At 41.6% G+C, this 18,100-nt stretch overlaps 1 protein-coding gene across 1 annotated transcript; it reads left to right on the top strand.

The window, feature by feature from the left end:
- Nucleotides 1–246: 246 nt before the first annotated feature.
- Nucleotides 247–7,051, top strand: LOC140347399 (transmembrane protein 182-like). The gene is made up of 5 exons (XM_072433840.1): nucleotides 247–506; nucleotides 1,704–1,821; nucleotides 2,751–2,849; nucleotides 4,008–4,145; nucleotides 6,223–7,051. Exons 1-5 carry the CDS (start codon nucleotides 348–350, stop codon nucleotides 6,444–6,446), a joined length of 738 nt encoding a protein of 245 aa, XP_072289941.1. The 5' UTR covers nucleotides 247–347; the 3' UTR covers nucleotides 6,447–7,051.
- Nucleotides 7,052–18,100: the final 11,049 nt, after the last annotated feature.

Here is an 18,100-nt window from a genome sequence, read left to right as displayed (position 1 = left end):
TAAACTTTTGCCCGCGGGTCGTGGGTCATTTGCGTGTCCCGTCTAATTCACTTTCAAAGCGAGACTCCAAGTGTAGCGCGGAGCTTTGAAATGCCTCCAGCTCATAAATAACATCACATTTACCAACACAGGGGGGACACGAGCTGGCCGCTTCCTTCGTGGTAATTTGACATGGGCTAAGTTTCCCAAAATAACTCAGCCCCCTCCTCTGTCCCGCTCGGTCTTTGCCCCATGAGAGCGCGCCGTCCCGGGGAGTGGTTCTGTGTGTTTAGTGCTGGTCAGAGGCGAAAGAGTGACCAGTGTTTTAACTCCGTGGACTAGAGAGGGGGCAGAGAGCAGCGAGAGACATGAAGGTGGGAGCAGCGGCCTTGTCTGGAGCGGTTCTGGGGGTTCTTGGGACACTTTGTTTCTTCTTGGCGTTTGCGACGGACTATTGGCTCGTGGCACGCGACAGCTGCGGGCGCACGGAAAGATGGAACGTTACGCAGGATGAAAATGGTACAACGGTAAGACAATGTAAATGTGTTTTATGTCGTTTGTAGCTGTAACGTGCCCACAAAGTTATAACAATATCATGACATGTTTAATACTTTTATTCCACCTAAATCTACGTCAAATTAAGCTTGGAACGTGTGGAAATAACAGAATTTATTTAGTTTTTAGCATGTTTACACATAGTTATTTTCAATCACAATGAAACTCTTTTGTTGTGGTGTTTTTAATCTATTATTTACTAAAGAAAGAGTTAAGACAAGTTATATTTACTCAGTTACAATGACTTGAGTGACTTTTTGAAGACTTTATACTTTTCAGAGTACCTTTCAAACACTTTTACTTCTGTGTTGGTTTGTAGTAACATTACTCTTACTTGAGTAAATATTTCGACAAAAGCTTAAAGTTGTCAATATTAAATTATTGGAACATTTGTATTTCTTACACTGTAACTTCAGACATGGTTTTGGTATTTTTGTCAGAATCTGTGCATTATTTAATATTTGCTCTGTCTGATTGTTCATCCAAACTGTTACAATACTGTTTTAACCCTTATTTGGTCCCTATTTTTTACTTCTACTTGTATAACATTATTTTAAAGCTACGTTACGCTTACTCGAGTACACATTTGGACTACTCTTCCCGCTCTGGCTGTTGACAAATATGTGTGACCTCAGATTTATTTCTATCACGTTCAAAAATGCGATCAGCTGTTCTGATGACGGACACGTGCATCTGTCGTAAGAAGCGTTTTAAACAGCAAAGCACATTTTTCTCACATCTAATTACCCGACAGCTCTTCCCTGTGCGCACAGAAACAAACAACAATCCGCTCAATTCTTTGCAAATCGTGGATCTCTAAATATGAATCATGGAAGAACATTTTACACTGAGAAAACTGACCCCAAAGCAGTTGATTTTAATGCACGTTTCCCCCAAGTCTTGCTCAGTTTTCTGAAATATATTCCAATAGTTTTGCCCAAGTGCAGCTCCTCACTACATCCGAGCAGCAGCAGTTAAAACACATCTCAAACTTAAGTTCCTTCATGTTCTTCCGCCCCATCAATCATCTGCGACAGGCCACGGCAGCGTCTCGTCCGTGTTTCTGTGGGAAAACCTCACGGACCAAAAAGGGCTGTAATCACAAGCACGTTTCTTGGGCTGACAGAGCTCGCATCAGGGGCTGGTGTTTTTCACGTGTTCTTTCCCAGGTCACGGTGGTGGAGCAGGTCGCCCCCTCGGCTCTGGTCCTCCATCACCAGGGCTTCTTCTGGCACTGCGTGTTCGACGTGGATCCCGGAGCAGAGCCGCACCTCTCCACGCTGTACAGTGAGTTTCCTGCAGGAGAAAAGAGACTGACAATTATGTCTACTGCTTCCGTTGGACGAGATTACAGTTGTATTTCACTCTGTCGTGGCTTCATTTAGACAAAAGAACAACACAATGACCTTAAAAATGCCTGTTTTTATGTTGAATCAAATGGTTTACTGTAATTGCGTTCATAAGCATAAGACAATGATCATCTTATCCCTCCACATCCCAAATCCAACTGTTTTGTACAGAGCAATAACCATTTGGAACCACATTCCTATTCAAATTAAGCAACTCAAAAATAAGCAATCATTTAAAATTAACCTAGAGAGTCACGTGTTAGATATTTAAGACTTGCAATTAAAAAAAAAAGGTCATTTCAAATTGTGCTGTACACTATTATGGACTGAAATCCAACAGAATTTGCAAAGAACGGTTAAATTGTTACTGTAATGAAATTTAAAAAGTGACATATGCTTTTTTCCAGGCACTTTGCATTAAACTGTAGCATAAATAGATCTTTGTTTGAGATTCTGTTCATTGTAAACCACAGCATTGATCTAAAACCGTGACTTCCTGTTGAAAAATGCAGAATCTTCACCTTAACAAGCAGCAGTTTTTTTTAATAAAGAATAAAATACATAAAAATAAGGTGAAACAGGAATTTTTTTGAGCACTCGAGCCTCAGTTGCGGGACAATTCAGGATTACTCAAACATACATGAATCAAAATACAACTTTGAATACAGTAATGATGAAGAACTGTACACACTACTGGAGAAAAGATCCTGCCCACACCACGAGTCAGCTCTGTGTTTAGGGAGACTATATTTGACAAAGGAGCCGTACGTTTACATGAACTCTGCTTTTATATATTGTACTCCCCGTCTGCGCCTAAATCTGAACTCTGCATCTGCTTTTATAAAACCACAGTCTCTTGTCTTTTAGCAAACCAGCCGGCGTCTAAATATTGTCTCCATGGTTACCTGTTCCCATTGCCCGTCGCCCTCGGACCAGTGCCTCACCCCATGTACGACACCACGGCAGGTAACGAAGTAAAGACACAAACAGTGACGCTTTAATGTAATAGGTTCTGGGTAAACTGTTTTATAAGGCGTTAATAAGCCCTGTTAATTGTTCATAAGCACTTAAACAATTACATGCGTTTGTAGATGGCTTGTAATATAAATGTGAATAAGTCAATAACCAAAAACATGTGTGTTTTAATCAACCCTACGACATCTTAGAAGACTTTTATTGAAAACAGATGAATAAGTGTCTTAATTAAAGTTCTTCAAACATGTCGTATGGTTGATTATGAATAAATAACACATACTTATGAATGTATTATGATTTTTTTCTGTCCTTTTATGTATTTCTAAAAGTCAGAAACACATTTGGAACACAAACAAGGCCCATTGATCAAGTCAAAATGTGATTATTCCTTATTACCCACTTTAACCCACTTTTTAGCCTGATGAAGTCTCTGGGCTGAAACATATAGTGCTATAGTGTAAATCAAATAATCACTGGTGCTGCAAAGAAGACAGTGAGAGAGAAATTTCTTCTTTCATACGTTTGAATAAGGTGCATCACTTAAAAACATTTAACGCACAAATATATTGAGACAAAACTATGGAAAATAAGCAAAAAACAGGTAATTTACAGTTGTTTAATATGATATCTGAGTCTGCTTGTCCTTACATTCCTCCACAGCACATGAGACACTCTACACTGTACTCTATACTCTATTGTTGGATTTCATTTCAAGTATTCGTCCCACCAAACACGCAACAAACTGCTCCCTCAGAATGAAGTGAGTGAATGTTGCTCGTCCAGGTTAATGCAACATTATATATATGTGATTTAGTTTATTACAGCGTACTCTTTAAATCGTTAAACTTTCAGGATAAGAACACCCTTGAGTCAGTCCTTAGCTTAGATGGGTCTTGCATTTGATCATACGTTTAAATGTTAAATATATCTGTCTATCTAATCCATTCCCATTTGGTTCATTATATTATTTATACAAGTTCTAATTCTAGTTCCCTTTTATAAATTAACCAAAATGTGTCAATTATTTTGTATCTGTCAAACTCTCTCCAAACTCGTCGGCTTTTACCCTGTAAATGAATCTCTCGTGATGTTGTCTTGTTTATGTTTTTAAGTTTAATTTACGTTTAATTTGTTCCCTCTTTGCTGTAGTTTTCCGAGGCTTTTGGACGGTCCTGATCGTCCTGGCTCTGCTGTGCGCTCTGGTTGGTGGATTCCTCTTAGTCTGCGGCGTCCCGTTCTACAGCCACAAACTGTACCGAGTGGGCGGGGCTCTCCTCATCGCCGCCGGTAAAAATACTCCCAAACATGTGTGGTTATTCAAGCCCTGAGTGAGCGGGCTCAGAGCCAGGGGGAAATCTGAATGTAGATACATAAATACACTCTAGAGACACTCCTGTTGTCAGCTGTTCAGACCTGACACGTGATATCACTATCACCGATAGCAACAAGTGTAAACATAATGAGCTAATGAGATAAGGAGTCCATTGTCTTCAGGGCAAACTTACTTGTTCCTAATAATAAAACAAGAATTACTTTTGGTGCACACGAAGAGCCGAAAGGCTCAGAATCCAATTGCTGTGAGGCAAGAGTTCTAACCACTCAGCCACCATGACGAGTGGGTACAGAGGGAGAAAAGCATATGTCTGTGACCAGAACATACTTCTGACAAGTTATTAAAGATAGACCTGTGCCTCCGCGGCCTGGCCCCAGATAAAGAAAATGGAGGGACCGGTTATGGTTGAGCTCTGTGTGTCCTAACCCCCTTGTGGTCTCCTCTTATCTTTAAGGCTTGTGGGAGTGCTCTCTGGACCAAGCCAGGCCTAGTCAAGCCTGTGAAATAAGCATTCTCCTTTTTTGCTTCAAAGTGCCTCTCGTGTCTGTTTTGGGATCCAGATCTTCAGCCCAAACAAGATCAACACAGAGGACGATATCTGCATGTTGTTGCATCGACCAACATAAATGATCAATCAGGCTTAAACTTAAGCACCAAAGTCAACATTTGACTTTGAGTGTCTTTACTATAAAGGGTTGTCACAACTACAGCTCAGGGGCCAAATGCGGCCCTCACATCATTTGTCTGGGCCCTAAGCTTCCTGGTTTAACTTGAGCAGTTTTACTGCAAGTATTATAATCTTTTAGGCCCAATATAACTTGAATAAACACACTTGGTGTGAGGCAGACCTGTTATATTAAGTTTATGAGACTGAATTAAAATGTGGCGGCACATTGAAACGTCAGATAAATTCAACTTGGGGTGCACGGTGGCAGAGTGGTTAGAGTGAAGTCTGCATGTCCTTCCCATGTTACCTTCTCTGACTTCCTCCCACCGCCAAAAACATTAACTTAGCAACTCTAAATTGCCCCCAGTGAATGAATATGAGAGTGAATAGTTGTCTGTGTCTCTGTGTGTCTCTGTGTCTCTGTGTGTCTCTGTGTGTCTCTGTGTGTGTGTCTCTGTGTGTCTCTGTGCGTCTCTGTGTCTCTGTGTGTGTGTCTCTGTGTGTCTCTGTGTGTGTGTCTCTGTGCGTCTCTGTGCGTCTCTGTGTGTGTCTCTGTGTGTCTCTGTGTGTCTCTGTGTCTCTGTGCGTCTCTGTGCGTCTCTGTGTGTGTCTCTGTGTGTCTCTGTGTGTCTCTGTGTCTCTGTGTGTGTCTCTGTGTGTCTCTGTGCGTCTCTGTGTCTCTGTGTCTCTGTGTGTCTCTGTGCGTCTCTGTGTCTCTGTGTGTGTGTGTCTCTGTGTGTCTCTGTGTGTGTGTCTCTGTGCGTCTCTGTGCGTCTCTGTGTGTGTCTCTGTGTGTCTCTGTGTGTCTCTGTGTCTCTGTGTGTGTCTCTGTGTGTCTCTGTGCGTCTCTGTGTCTCTGTGTCTCTGTGTGTCTCTGTGCGTCTCTGTGTCTCTGTGTGTGTGTCTCTGTGCGTCTCTGTGCGTCTCTGTGTGCGTCTCTGTGTGTGTCTCTGTGTGTCTCTGTGTGTCTCTGTGCGTCTCTGTGTGTGTGTCTCTGTGTGTCTCTGTGTGTGTGTCTCTGTGCGTCTCTGTGTGTGTCTCTGTGTGTCTCTGTGTGTCTCTGTGTCTCTGTGTGTGTCTCTGTGCATCTCTGTGTGTCTCTGTGTGTCTCTGTGTGAACCCTGTGACTGGCCCTGCCTAAGGCTCCACCCACGAGCCCTAAAGCAGAACACCCCTGCCCTGACGGGGAAAGTGGCAGTAAATGAATGTTTGAATGAATAAATTCACCCCTTTTAATGATGTTTTATGGCTGTGTTGACCCGTGTGTCTCAGGCCTTCCACACGTCCCACATGTTGGACCTCCTGGTGTATGATGATCATAACACACATGTACAGTTTGAATCATTGTCCTGTGCTCTCCTCAGCCTGTCTGTTCCTGTCCGTGCTGCTGCTGTACGTGATGTGGGTGGAGCTGGTTGATGTGAGGAGTTACATTCTTCAGGAAAGTGGACCGTCGTGTCCCACGGCGCTGGTCCAAATCCACTATGGTCTGTCCTTCATGGTGGCGGGCGCAGGAGTGCCCCTAGTGCTCATATCTGGGATTACCTTCATGTGCATCGCCCGAGCTCTGGGGGGAGACAAGTGTTAAAAGTGGAAAGAAAAGGACTTATGATAGTTTGCAGCCCTGGGACTCAGTAGTTCTAGTCTTGTGTAAATAGAAGATCTGGTTTCTATGACCAACATCACAACAAAGCCTGTTAAACCACAAGTGGAGTTTAATCTGAAACTTTTTTATTATATTTTAATTCTCTACGGTGTGATACATGTGAAACAAATTTTATTTTGAACACTGTTTCCCTGCGGTCTCATTCTCAGCTGTTGATTCACAGTTGTTGTCTTTGTTAGTCGATCTCAGGGGAAGCCAACATTCTAAAATAATCACTGTATTATGAACTCATCTCTTTTCATAGATCTGAGCGAGACACACGGGTTTATTTATCCATGGCCCCTGTGAAAAAAACAGAACAAACAAAGGAATAATATTGCATCAAAGTGCTTCAGATTCAACAGAAATAAAGTGTGTCTATCTCGTGTGAAGATGACGTCCTGATCATGTCTGCACAACACTGTCATGTAGAACCAGAGCTGTCACATGCCACTGACAGGTCGTCTGAGTTTAGCTGCGTGACATGGAAGAGCATTGCACACTGCCTATGAAAACTGCACGCAACTACTAATATTACTACCACAGCATGGCATTAAAGTTAATTCTAGCTTTTTTTATTTTTCATGTTTTAATTAAATGTGTTTTTGTTGCCAGATACGTTGAAAAACATGCATTTTCATGGTTCTATCCACAGATCTGACCTGTAACGTGGCCTGATGCTGTCACCTGCTTGTCTTAATGCAGATACAGTAAAGCTTCATACTGTGTAACATTCTAGGCCCAGCAATAACATCTTCATATGTAAATGCAGGCAGCACACTCTCCAGCAGTTATAGTCCTCATGGATGTCTTTATGGTGTTTTCATGTGTGTCACGAGGATTTCCACGATATCAAACTCACTACAAACACAACATGATGGTTTCTCAAATGATCCAAAGAGGTTTAGGAGGAACATCAACAGAAACATATAAATATACAGAGAATATAGGCATGTACAAAAACAAGTCAGTTCTTTAGGAAAAGAAGACGAAAACTGAGAAAATTATATTAACAAAAATATACTCTCTAACCAGGGAAACTATTTTGAAACATTTGAGACTTTTAAGACTTAAATAAAGGCATAATGTTCTTTTGTGAAAAACCGTGAGCGAGAATGTTCACAAAGTATGATTTACCATTGTTTTTTATCTTTCCACTGAATCATAGAAGTGACATACCACCTCCAGAAACTAACAAGATGATGCTTCAAACGATTTCAATGGCAAACAAACTAATCACAATGTGTATTAAATTGTATTGATACTATATTTTTTACAATCCCAATTTTTTTTTTTTTTTATTATATTTGTTATTTTCCCTTTATTTATTTTTTTCAAAGTTTATACATTATTTGAAGCTTTCTCTATTAAATCTGCTTTTACGTTCTCCCAAAAACACAGAATAAATACCTCCGTTGTCCACCAGAGGGAGCTCCCGCTTTCCACATCAAACGCGCGCTTTCCTCCTCTGACAAACAGAGAATACAACACTCTGTGAAAAGGAGAGGAAGTAATTAAGTGTATATATGTTTAGAGGAGCACAGGGTCCTGTTCAGTGACTGCAGCTCCTCCTAATCACGCTTAATTAAGTCCACTGGCCCCTCCTCTGTCATCTCTAACAATGGCCTCACAGTATCACTTCATTTAAGGAAGGAATAATCTCACTTTGGAGTGTCAGCAATTACGTTGTAATAATAATATGCACATGGCGGTCACGTGACGGACGACATGACACTCTAATTAAATAATAAATGGTTTGCAAATGAACCCCATTGGGCTTAAAGCAGCTATAGGACATACATCTACATGATTGGGATAATGAGCGGGCATTATTCTTTTCCCTGAGAGTAAGATATATGAATGTATTATAATGTTTCAGATTTTTCAATGGTGAGTGGAATGTAGCGATAAAAATCAAATCACGATCTCGATAGCGATGTATTTTATTATCGGGATTCTTATTATTATATTTTATTGTAGTTCTTCAATGCGATGTTGTGATAGTTAGAGTAAATAAAAGGGAAGTGTGAACTTTAAGAAGAAGCAACTGTCTCTATTTATAACTTAAAGACGTTACAAGTTGTGTTTTAACGTTAACAAAATGTCATATATAGAATTGGTTTGTCATATCACGAACTGGGCGATATGATTAAAGACAATGATCAGGATTTTGTTTTAAATGATCCAAGATTCTATTTTATTTTTTCAATTGGAAGCAAATAAAATGGCTTTAAATATGATTTTACTGAACATAAACGAAACATAATTTTAATCAGTGCCATCCAACTCGAAACACGGGTCCAATTTCTTCCTCCACAGCCTGAACTCATGCTTTTACTGACAGGAGATTGGCGGTGGACCATCAAAAAGCCCCGAGCTGATCATTATTGACGATTAGAAATGAATCTTGAGCTCAGTTTTATCACCCGCACCTCAAAGAGAGACGCTGCATTGTCAGGGCTTAGAGCGAGGGCAAAATGACGACGTCGCCTATACATTTTACCTATATATAGATAAAAGAAAACTAATGCAATATCTTCCCAAATATTGTGATTAATTGATAGGCTCAAAAATGTTGCACCACTAGATGGAGTCATGAGCTGGATGAATGTCACAGCGTCATTCACAATAAACAATCCCACAGAAAACCTTTGATTACAGCAGGTTAAAGATATAATTACAGATGATTAGTTTATTTGTTTTCTTTGTATGCATTTTGTTTTTTGAAGGAGATGTACCACAATTAGATGTATAGAAAACATTCAAATCTGCTTTTTAGGTTTTTTCCCTCCCATACAAAAATCCCTGCTACGTTTGATCGCATTTAAAGGATAAGGTCATTGCTCATGTGCGGTTGCTTCTGCCAGTGTTGTGGGTTCGATTCCTGGCCTCGACCATTGTGCCGAAGGTCTATACCCTCTCTCCCCCCATTTTGTCCTGTCAAATAAACCCCGAACAATCTTTTTGAAGTACTTTTATGGTGGATACTTTCTACTTCACTCCATCTGAGAGCACTTCATAACGTTTTTGTTATGTACTTTTTATAGTTTTCTTTACATATTCACAGTGGCATCCTGTGTGAAGGTTTTAAGTTCAAGTTCCAGCTTTGAGCAACTAAAAATATACATATAAATCACCATTCCTCCATTCGAATTGCAGATGTTGAACAAAGATCAACACAATTCTTTAAAAACACCATTACAGTTCTCAAAAATGTGTGAAATACTTGTACGTGCTGCTTTTACTTTACTTTTCTTTTCTTTCTCGCTCCTGCATCTGTACCTGAAGTCGCCACCCCCAGTGCTTCTCCCACCACTGCACACGTCCCTCCGCGGACCCTCCTCGCCTCCGTGTCCCCCCCCGAGCGCCCGGCCCGATAGCGCCGACTCTAATCCACTCAAAGCGGGGACACCTTTTTCGCCCCAAACACCATCCTCTCCTCTGTCCAGCCCCTAAACTCTAACTGTGAGCCGATTACCTGCTCTGTGTGAGGGAGCCCTACCCCGACACGGGCCCTAAGCGCACCCCTCCCTCCTTCCTCCCGCTTTTGTGTACGTCCCGGGATAGGGCGGGCGGCGAAGGGGGCGCGCGCGAGGCCAGACGGACACTCCCAGATAAAGGCCGTCAAAAATGGCTGCCCTGATAAGATCTGATATGAGAGAAAAGGCGCCTTATGGTGGAGCTGTAGCCTTTTTGTTTCTTTTGTGCCGACTAAATCCCTTGGACACACACTAGTGCTAATCTTCACTGGGGGCAGAGCGGAGCAGGTGGACGCGAAAAGGAACTGCTCCTCTGCGTGTTGCCTTTTTCCGCGGTCGGAATAAAAAAACGGTTTGGACACAAAAACATCCCCCCCCTGTAAAAAAAAGAAGAAGAAGAAGAAGCATAAACGGAGCTATTTCGCAGGGAGATTAAGGCTTAACCGTCAGAGCCTTCAATTAGTTCACCGGGTCGTTTACTCTGAATGAACTGATGCTAACAGCAGTAGAGGAAACCAGTCACATCTCCAAGAAGGCTGCCAAATACAAAACAATGTACAAATGTTAGAAGAAAACTGTGGAAAAGTACTCTGGCCCGACAGATATGGTTTAGTTTATCAGTGCTGTTTAAAGGAAACGTCTCATATTTGTCTTCTATAGTTATTTTGAGTCCATTTTGAATCACAATATTGATCCAAAACCACTTAAAAAAAGAAAGAAGACAGCTAACTTCCGGGTTGACAGTTGCAGCGCTGATTTCCGCCTGAAACTTGAAAAGACATTTGATCAAGCTGGAGCAATGAGGATGGAGTAAGGAGCAGTGGGCGTGTGTATCAAGGATCGGGGAGTTTAGGAGCACAACGTCTTGATTGCAGGAGAACAAACATAACAGAAACATTTTAAATACTTCGAGTGAGTAAACGAGAAGGGAAAACAAATATAACACCGTGAAAAACTCTCACAAGTCACTTTAGCATAATATGTCTCCTTTAAAATGATCTTCAAATGCAGTACTTTCTGTTATTGGTGGATTCAGAGTCAAAGGTAAACCACTGTGGGGTTAGCTCATTGAAATACTCTCATTGTTTTTGTATGCGGACTGTAAACCAGGTGATGCAGCAGACTTTCCCTTCACCTACACTTCCTCTAGTTTCAGTAAAGCACCCTTGTTTTATCTGTTTTATTTGTTTGTCCCACTGGAACCCAGAAAAGCCAGATCTGTGAGATTTGAATATGTTTATCATGTGGGACTAATGGCAATTTATTTTCAAATATGACAAGCGCAACCTAAAAAAACTGTGTTTGCTCCTTTATGCATTGGAAAGATGTACCACAAAAAATCACTTGAAAGCATAACTAGGTAACTTTTGTATTAGAGCTCCCCCTGCAGGCCCTTTGTGGAAACTAGGCAATATAATCACATACAAGAAGATAAAAGAGCCAGGGTTTTCCAGAGGAGTTGTCTTTGGGTCAATGTTGCAGAACAGGTTTTCCGTCCAGAGTCAGCACACATCAAAAAATACATTTGTGACCATCACAGGGACTTTAAAGGCACTTTAATTCTCCTTTAAGGCACTTTAATTCTCCTTTAAGGTAAGAGAACATCAATTAACATTTCGCAAAATGAACGAATATTGAAAGTCTCGCCTTCTCCTGAATGATTTCGACGGTAGCCAGATTGATCACATTTATAACTCTGCTGTCAATCAGGCTTCGACCATTTTCACCACTAGAGGGAGTCGCGAGCTAAACACAAATCGTCCTTGAATCGATCGTCTCCGCTCACGGTCGCCTTCGTATCCGTCCCACGCGTGGACAAAAGGGCGAGAGCATCTTCAGAAGTGACAAAAAAAGTGGGTGCACAACATGTGGCGGCCTGTACAGCAGCTAACAGACACGTAGCGAGCGGAGGCCTAATACGAGCCGACAGCAGCAGCGAACGCAGCGGCGCGAGCTCGTGTCCCGCGGCCTTCTCGCTGTAACCCCTCGCCTCACCTGCTGCTCCTCTGCTGGCTCTGAACATGTTTGGGTCTGTTTGGTTTGCACATACCTCCCTCTGCTGTATAAATGTGTCTGTCTGTGTGTGTGAAAGAGAGAGAGAGAGAGAGATCCCAACACTCTGAGCTGTCTGGCAAACAATCCCTATCCAGAAGCATCCATTTTGAACAATAAATAACTCAAAAGGTAAACCGAAATAGCAACTAGCGGCGTGGACAGACATTGATACCGCTTTGGGCGCTTTTCTTCTCGCTACTGTACGTCTTCATTCACACACACACACACACACACACACACACACCATCGCAGACACACCACCACCACCACCTCGACTGCAACCCTGGATTCTTTTATTTGAGGGAGAAAGGGGGAAGAATAAGGGTGGAGGAGGAGGAGGAGGAGGTGGAGGAGAGGAGGGGTCGGAGCTCATTTGATTGGCAGCTGGCAGCATATGGAGCAGCAATGAAGGTTTGCCCACGCTCACATCTGAGGAAACAAATATTTGCCTGAAGGGGAAGAGAGAAAGAGGAGAGGGGCGAAGAGGAGGGGGGGGGGCAAAAAAAAAATATTAATTAGTTTGCAGACGCACCCAGAGATAAAAGTCGGCAAGACGTATCCATCAAAAGGCTGTTGGAGTTAGCTGCGGAATGGAAATTTTCCCCCCAAGTTGACAGATCCAGTAAGGCTTTCGCGTTCTGGCAGGGACGACGCTGAGAGGGGAGCGAGATGCATGCTGGGAAACCGCAGAGGTGTGCGGGGGGGGGGGGAACGCGGGAAGGAGCCGCAGCGGAGGCAACATTAACATCTGCGCATACGTTAACACATTAGGAGCGGAATTAACGCCGCGCGCCGTCTTCCACGCATGACGAGCAGAACGAGCCTCTCCAATTATTACTCCATTACGTCGGCGTAGGTAACACCGACACGTGTGCAAGGCGTCGCGGCGCCCGAGGTAAACACGCCACGAGCCACCACACGCAATCTGAGAACGTGCAGATTTAAGTCATCGTTTCGACATCAGGGACGTTAAACGAGCGTCGGAAATGCACAGGACGACGGTCTGAGATGTGGTGACGAGCGGTTTGGGTTTGTTCGAATGCAGGTCCGTTCTCCCCAGAGTGAAACATGTAGATATAAGATATATTTAACATAACAATATTTAAGGAAAAAACAAAAAATGTAGTGTGTGGAGATGCAGTTTACTGATCAAAAGTAGTAGTAGTAGTTGTAGTAATTGTAGTAGTTGTAGAAGTATGGTAGTTGTAGTAGTAGTATTAGTAGAAGTAGGCACCGTATTTTCCAGACTATAAGTTGCACCTTTTTTCATACTTTTGGCCGGGGTGCGACTTATATTTATACTTACACACTTATACTTGTACTCCGGAGCGACTTATATGTGATATTATTTGTTATTTTCACACTTGCAACTGCATTTCATACTCCAGTGCGACTTATATATGTTTTTTTCTTCTCTATTATGCATTTTTTGCTGGTGCGACTTATACTCCAGTGCGACTTATAGTCCGGATAATACGGTAGGTCTTCTTTTCGAGATACTGATGCTAATTCTACATTTAAGACTTAATAAACAGAAGTAATCTACTCAAAAACAATTGGGCAACCTTTATTTTAGATTTCAATTGGCTGTGTATTTTATATTTTACATTGTAGTAAAAGTTAGCATCGTTTTGAGACGCCGCAAGCTAGCCGGCATGCCATTCAAGTAGTAGTAGTAGTCAAAGGAGTAGTAAGGAGTAGTCAAAGGAGTAGTAAGGAGTAGTCAAAGGAGTAGTAAGGAGTAGTCAAAGGAGTAGTAAGGAGTAGTAAGGAGTTGTCAAAGGAGTAGTAAGGACTAGTAAGGAGTTGTCAAAGGAGTAGTAAGGAGTAGTCAAAGGAGTAGTAAGGAGTTGTCAAAGGAGTAGTAAGGAGTAGTCAAAGGAGTAGTAAGGAGTAGTCAAAGGAGTAGTAAGGAGTAGTCAAAGGAGTAGTAAGGAGTAGTAAGGAGTTGTCAAAGGAGTAGTAAGGAGTAGTAAGGAGTTGTCAAAGGAGTAGTAAGGAGTAGTCAAAGGAGTAGTAAGGGGTAGTAAGGAGTTGTCAAAGGAGTAGTAAGGAGTAGTCAAAGGAGTAGTAAGGAGTAGTCAAAGGAGTAGTAAGGAGTTGTCAAAGGAGTAGTAAGGAGTAGTCAAAGGAGTAGTAAGGAGTAGTCAAAGGAGTAGTAAGGAGTAGTAAGGAGTAGTCAAAGGAGTAGTAAGGAGTAGTAAGGAGTAGTCAAAGGAGTAGTAAGAAGTAGTAAGGAGTAGTAAGGAGTAGTCAAAGGAGTAGTAAGGAGTAGTAAAGAGTAGTAAGGAGTAGTCAAAGGAGTAGTAAGGAGTAGTAAGGAGTAGTAAAGAGTAGTAAGGAGTAGTCAAAGGAGTAGTAAGGAGTTGTCAAATGAGTAGTAAGGAGTAGTCAAAGGAGTAGTCAAAGGAGTAGTAAGGAGTAGTAAGGAGTAGTAAGGAGGTAAGGAGTAGTAAGGAGTAGTCAAAGGAGTAGTAAGGAGTAGTCAAAGGAGTAGTAAGGAGTAGTCAAAGGAGTAGTAAGGAGTAGTAAGGAGTAGTCAAAGGAGTAGTAAGGAGTAGTCAAAGGAGTAGTAAGGAGTAGTAAGGAGTTGTCAAAGGAGTAGTAAGGAGTAGTCAAAGAGGTAGTAAGGAGTAGTCAAAGGAGTAGTAAGGAGTAGTCAAAGGAGTAGTAAGGAGTAGTCAAAGGAGTAGTAAGGAGTAGTAAGGAGTAGTCAAAGGAGTAATAAGGAGTAGTAAGGAGTAGTAAGGAGTAGTCAAAGGAGTAGTAAGGAGTAGTAAGGAGTAGTAAGGAGTAGTCAAAGGAGTAGTAAGAAGTAGTAAGGAGTAGTCAAAGGAGTAGTAAGGAGTAGTCAAAGGAGTAGTAAGGAGTAGTAAGGAGTTGTCAAAGGAGTAGTAAGGAGTAGTCATAGGAGTAGTAAGGAGTAGTCAAAGGAGTAGTAAGGAGTAGTAAGGAGTAGTAAGGAGTAGTCAAAGGAGTAGTAAGGAGTTGTCAAAGGAGTAGTAAGGAGTTGTCAAAGGAGTAGTAAGGAGTAGTCAAAGGAGTAGTAAGGAGTAGTAAGGAGTTGTCAAAGGAGTAGTAAGGAGTAGTCAAAGGAGTAGTAAGGAGTAGTCAAAGGAGTAGTAAGGAGTAGTAAGGAGTAGTCAAAGGAGTAGTAAGGAGTAGTAAGGAGTAGTCAAAGGAGTAGTAAGGAGTAGTAAGGAGTAGTAAGGAGTAGTCAAAGGAGTAGTAAGGAGTAGTAAGGAGTTGTCAAAGGAGTAGTAAGGAGTAGTAAGGAGTAGTCAAAGGAATAGTAAGGAGTAGTAAGGAGTAGTCAAAGGAGTAGTAAGGAGTAGTAAGGAGTAGTCAAAGGAGTAGTAAAGAGTAGTAAGGAGTAGTCAAAGGAGTAGTAAGGAGTAGTAAGGAGTAGTAAAGAGTAGTAAGGAGTAGTCAAAGGAGTAGTAAGGAGTAGTAAGGAGTAGTAAGGAGTTGTCAAAGGAGTAGTAAGGAGTAGTCAAAGGAGTAGTAAGGAGTAGTAAGGAGGTAAGGAGTAGTAAGGAGTAGTCAAAGGAGTAGTAAGGAGTAGTCAAAGGAGTAGTAAGGAGTAGTCAAAGGAGTAGTAAGGAGTAGTAAGGAGTAGTAAGGAGTAGTCAAAGGAGTAGTAAAGAGTAGTAAGGAGTAGTCAAAGGAGTAGTAAGGAGTAGTAAGGAGTAGTAAAGAGTAGTAAGGAGTAGTCAAAGGAGTAGTAAGGAGTAGTAAGGAGTAGTAAGGAGTTGTCAAAGGAGTATTAAGGAGTAGTAAGGAGTAGTAAAGAGTAGTAAGGAGTAGTCAAAGGAGTAGTAAGGAGTAGTCAAAGGAGTAGTCAAAGGAGTAGTAAGGAGTAGTCAAAGGAGTAGTAAGGAGTAGTAAGGAGTAGTCAAAGGAGTAGTAAGGAGTAGTCAAAGGAGTAATAAGGAGTAGTAAGGAGTAGTAAGGAGTAGTAAGGAGTAGTCAAAGGAGTAGTAAAGAGTAGTAAGGAGTAGTCAAAGGAGTAGTAAGGAGTAGTAAGGAGTAGTAAAGAGTAGTAAGGAGTAGTAAGGAGTAGTAAGGAGTAGTAAGGAGTAGTCAAAGGAGTAGTAAGGAGTAGTAAGGAGTAGTAAGGAGTTGTCAAAGGAGTAGTAAGGAGTAGTCAAAGGAGTAGTAAGGAGTAGTAAGGAGTAGTCAAAGGAGTAGTAAAGAGTAGTAAGGAGTAGTCAAAGGAGTAGTAAGGAGTAGTAAGGAGTAGTAAAGAGTAGTAAGGAGTAGTCAAAGGAGTAGTAAGGAGTAGTAAGGAGTAGTAAGGAGTTGTCAAAGGAGAGGTAAGGAGTAGTCAAAGGATTAGTAAGGAGTAGTCAAAGGAGTAGTAAGGAGTAGTAAGGAGTTGTCAAAGGAGTAGTAAGGAGTAGTCAAAGGAGTAGTAAGGAGTAGTAAGGAGTTGTCAAAGGAGTATTAAGGAGTAGTCAAAGGAGTAGTAAGGAGTAGTAAGGAGTTGTCAAAGGAGTAGTAAGGAGTAGTCAAAGGAGTAGTAAGGAGTAGTCAAAGGAGTAGTAAGGAGTTGTCAAAGGAGTAGTAAGGAGTAGTCAAAGGAGTAGTAAGGAGTAGTCAAAGGTGTTGTAAGGAGTAGTAAGGAGTTGTCAAAGGAGTAGTAAGGAGTAGTCAAAGGAGTAGTAAGGAGTAGTAAGGAGTAGTCAAAGGAGTAGTAAGGAGTAGTAAGGAGTAGTCAAAGGAGTAGTAAGAAGTAGTAAGGAGTAGTAAGGAGTAGTCAAAGGAGTAGTAAGGAGTAGTAAAGAGTAGTAAGGAGTAGTCAAAGGAGTAGTAAGGAGTAGTAAAGAGTAGTAAGGAGTAGTCAAAGGAGTAGTAAGGAGTAGTAAGGAGTAGTAAAGAGTAGTAAGGAGTAGTCAAAGGAGTAGTAAGGAGTAGTAAGGAGTCTTCAAAGGAGTAGTAAGGAGTAGTCAAAGGAGTAGTAAGGAGTAGTAAGGAGTTGTCAAAGGAGTAGTAAGGAGTAGTCAAAGGAGTAGTAAGGAGTAGTCAAAGGAGTAGTAAGGAGTAGTAAGGAGTAGTCAAAGGAGTAGTAAGAAGTAGTAAGGAGTAGTAAGGAGTAGTCAAAGGAGTAGTAAGGAGTAGTAAAGAGTAGTAAGGAGTAGTCAAAGGAGTAGTAAGGAGTAGTAAGGAGTAGTAAAGAGTAGTAAGGAGTAGTCAAAGGAGTAGTAAGGAGTAGTAAGGAGTTGTCAAAGGAGTAGTAAGGAGTAGTCAAAGGAGTAGTAAGGAGTAGTAAGGAGTAGTAAGGAGGTAAGGAGTAGTAAGGAGTAGTCAAAGGAGTAGTAAGGAGTAGTCAAAGGAGTAGTAAGGAGTAGTAAGGAGGTAAGGAGTAGTAAGGAGTAGTCAAAGGAGTAGTAAGGAGTAGTCAAAGGAGTAGTAAGGAGTAGTCAAAGGAGTAGTAAGGAGTAGTAAGGAGTAGTCAAAGGAGTAGTAAGGAGTAGTCAAAGGATTAGTAAGGAGTAGTAAGGAGTTGTCAAAGGAGTAGTAAGGAGTAGTCAAAGAGGTAGTAAGGAGTAGTCAAAGGAGTAGTAAGGAGTAGTCAAAGGAGTAGTAAGGAGTAGTCAAAGGAGTAGTAAGGAGTAGTAAGGAGTAGTAAGGAGTAGTCAAAGGAGTAATAAGGAGTAGTAAGGAGTAGTAAGGAGTAGTCAAAGGAGTAGTAAGGAGTAGTAAGGAGTAGTAAGGAGTAGTCAAAGGAGTAGTAAGAAGTAGTAAGGAGTTGTCAAAGGAGTAGTAAGGAGGAGTCATAGGAGTAGTAAGGAGTAGTCAAAGGAGTAGTAAGGAGTAGTAAGGAGTAGTAAGGAGTAGTCAAAGGAGTAGTAAGGAGTTGTCAAAGGAGTAGTAAGGAGTTGTCAAAGGAGTAGTAAGGAGTAGTCAAAGGAGTAGTAAGGAGTAGTAAGGAGTTGTCAAAGGAGTAGTAAGGAGTAGTAAGGAGTAGTAAGGAGTAGTCAAAGGAGTAGTAAGGAGTAGTAAGGAGTTGTCAAAGGAGTAGTAAGGAGTAGTAAGGAGTTGTCAAAGGAGTAGTAAGGA

Source organism: Eucyclogobius newberryi, unplaced genomic scaffold (assembly GCF_026437365.1).
Source record: "Eucyclogobius newberryi isolate DKJ021-1_F unplaced genomic scaffold, fEucNew1.0.hap1 SCAF_11, whole genome shotgun sequence".
Taxonomy (NCBI): domain Eukaryota; kingdom Metazoa; phylum Chordata; class Actinopteri; order Gobiiformes; family Gobiidae; genus Eucyclogobius; species Eucyclogobius newberryi.
The sequence above is the reverse complement of the archived record's forward strand: the minus strand, read 5'-3'. Positions and strand labels throughout refer to the sequence as shown.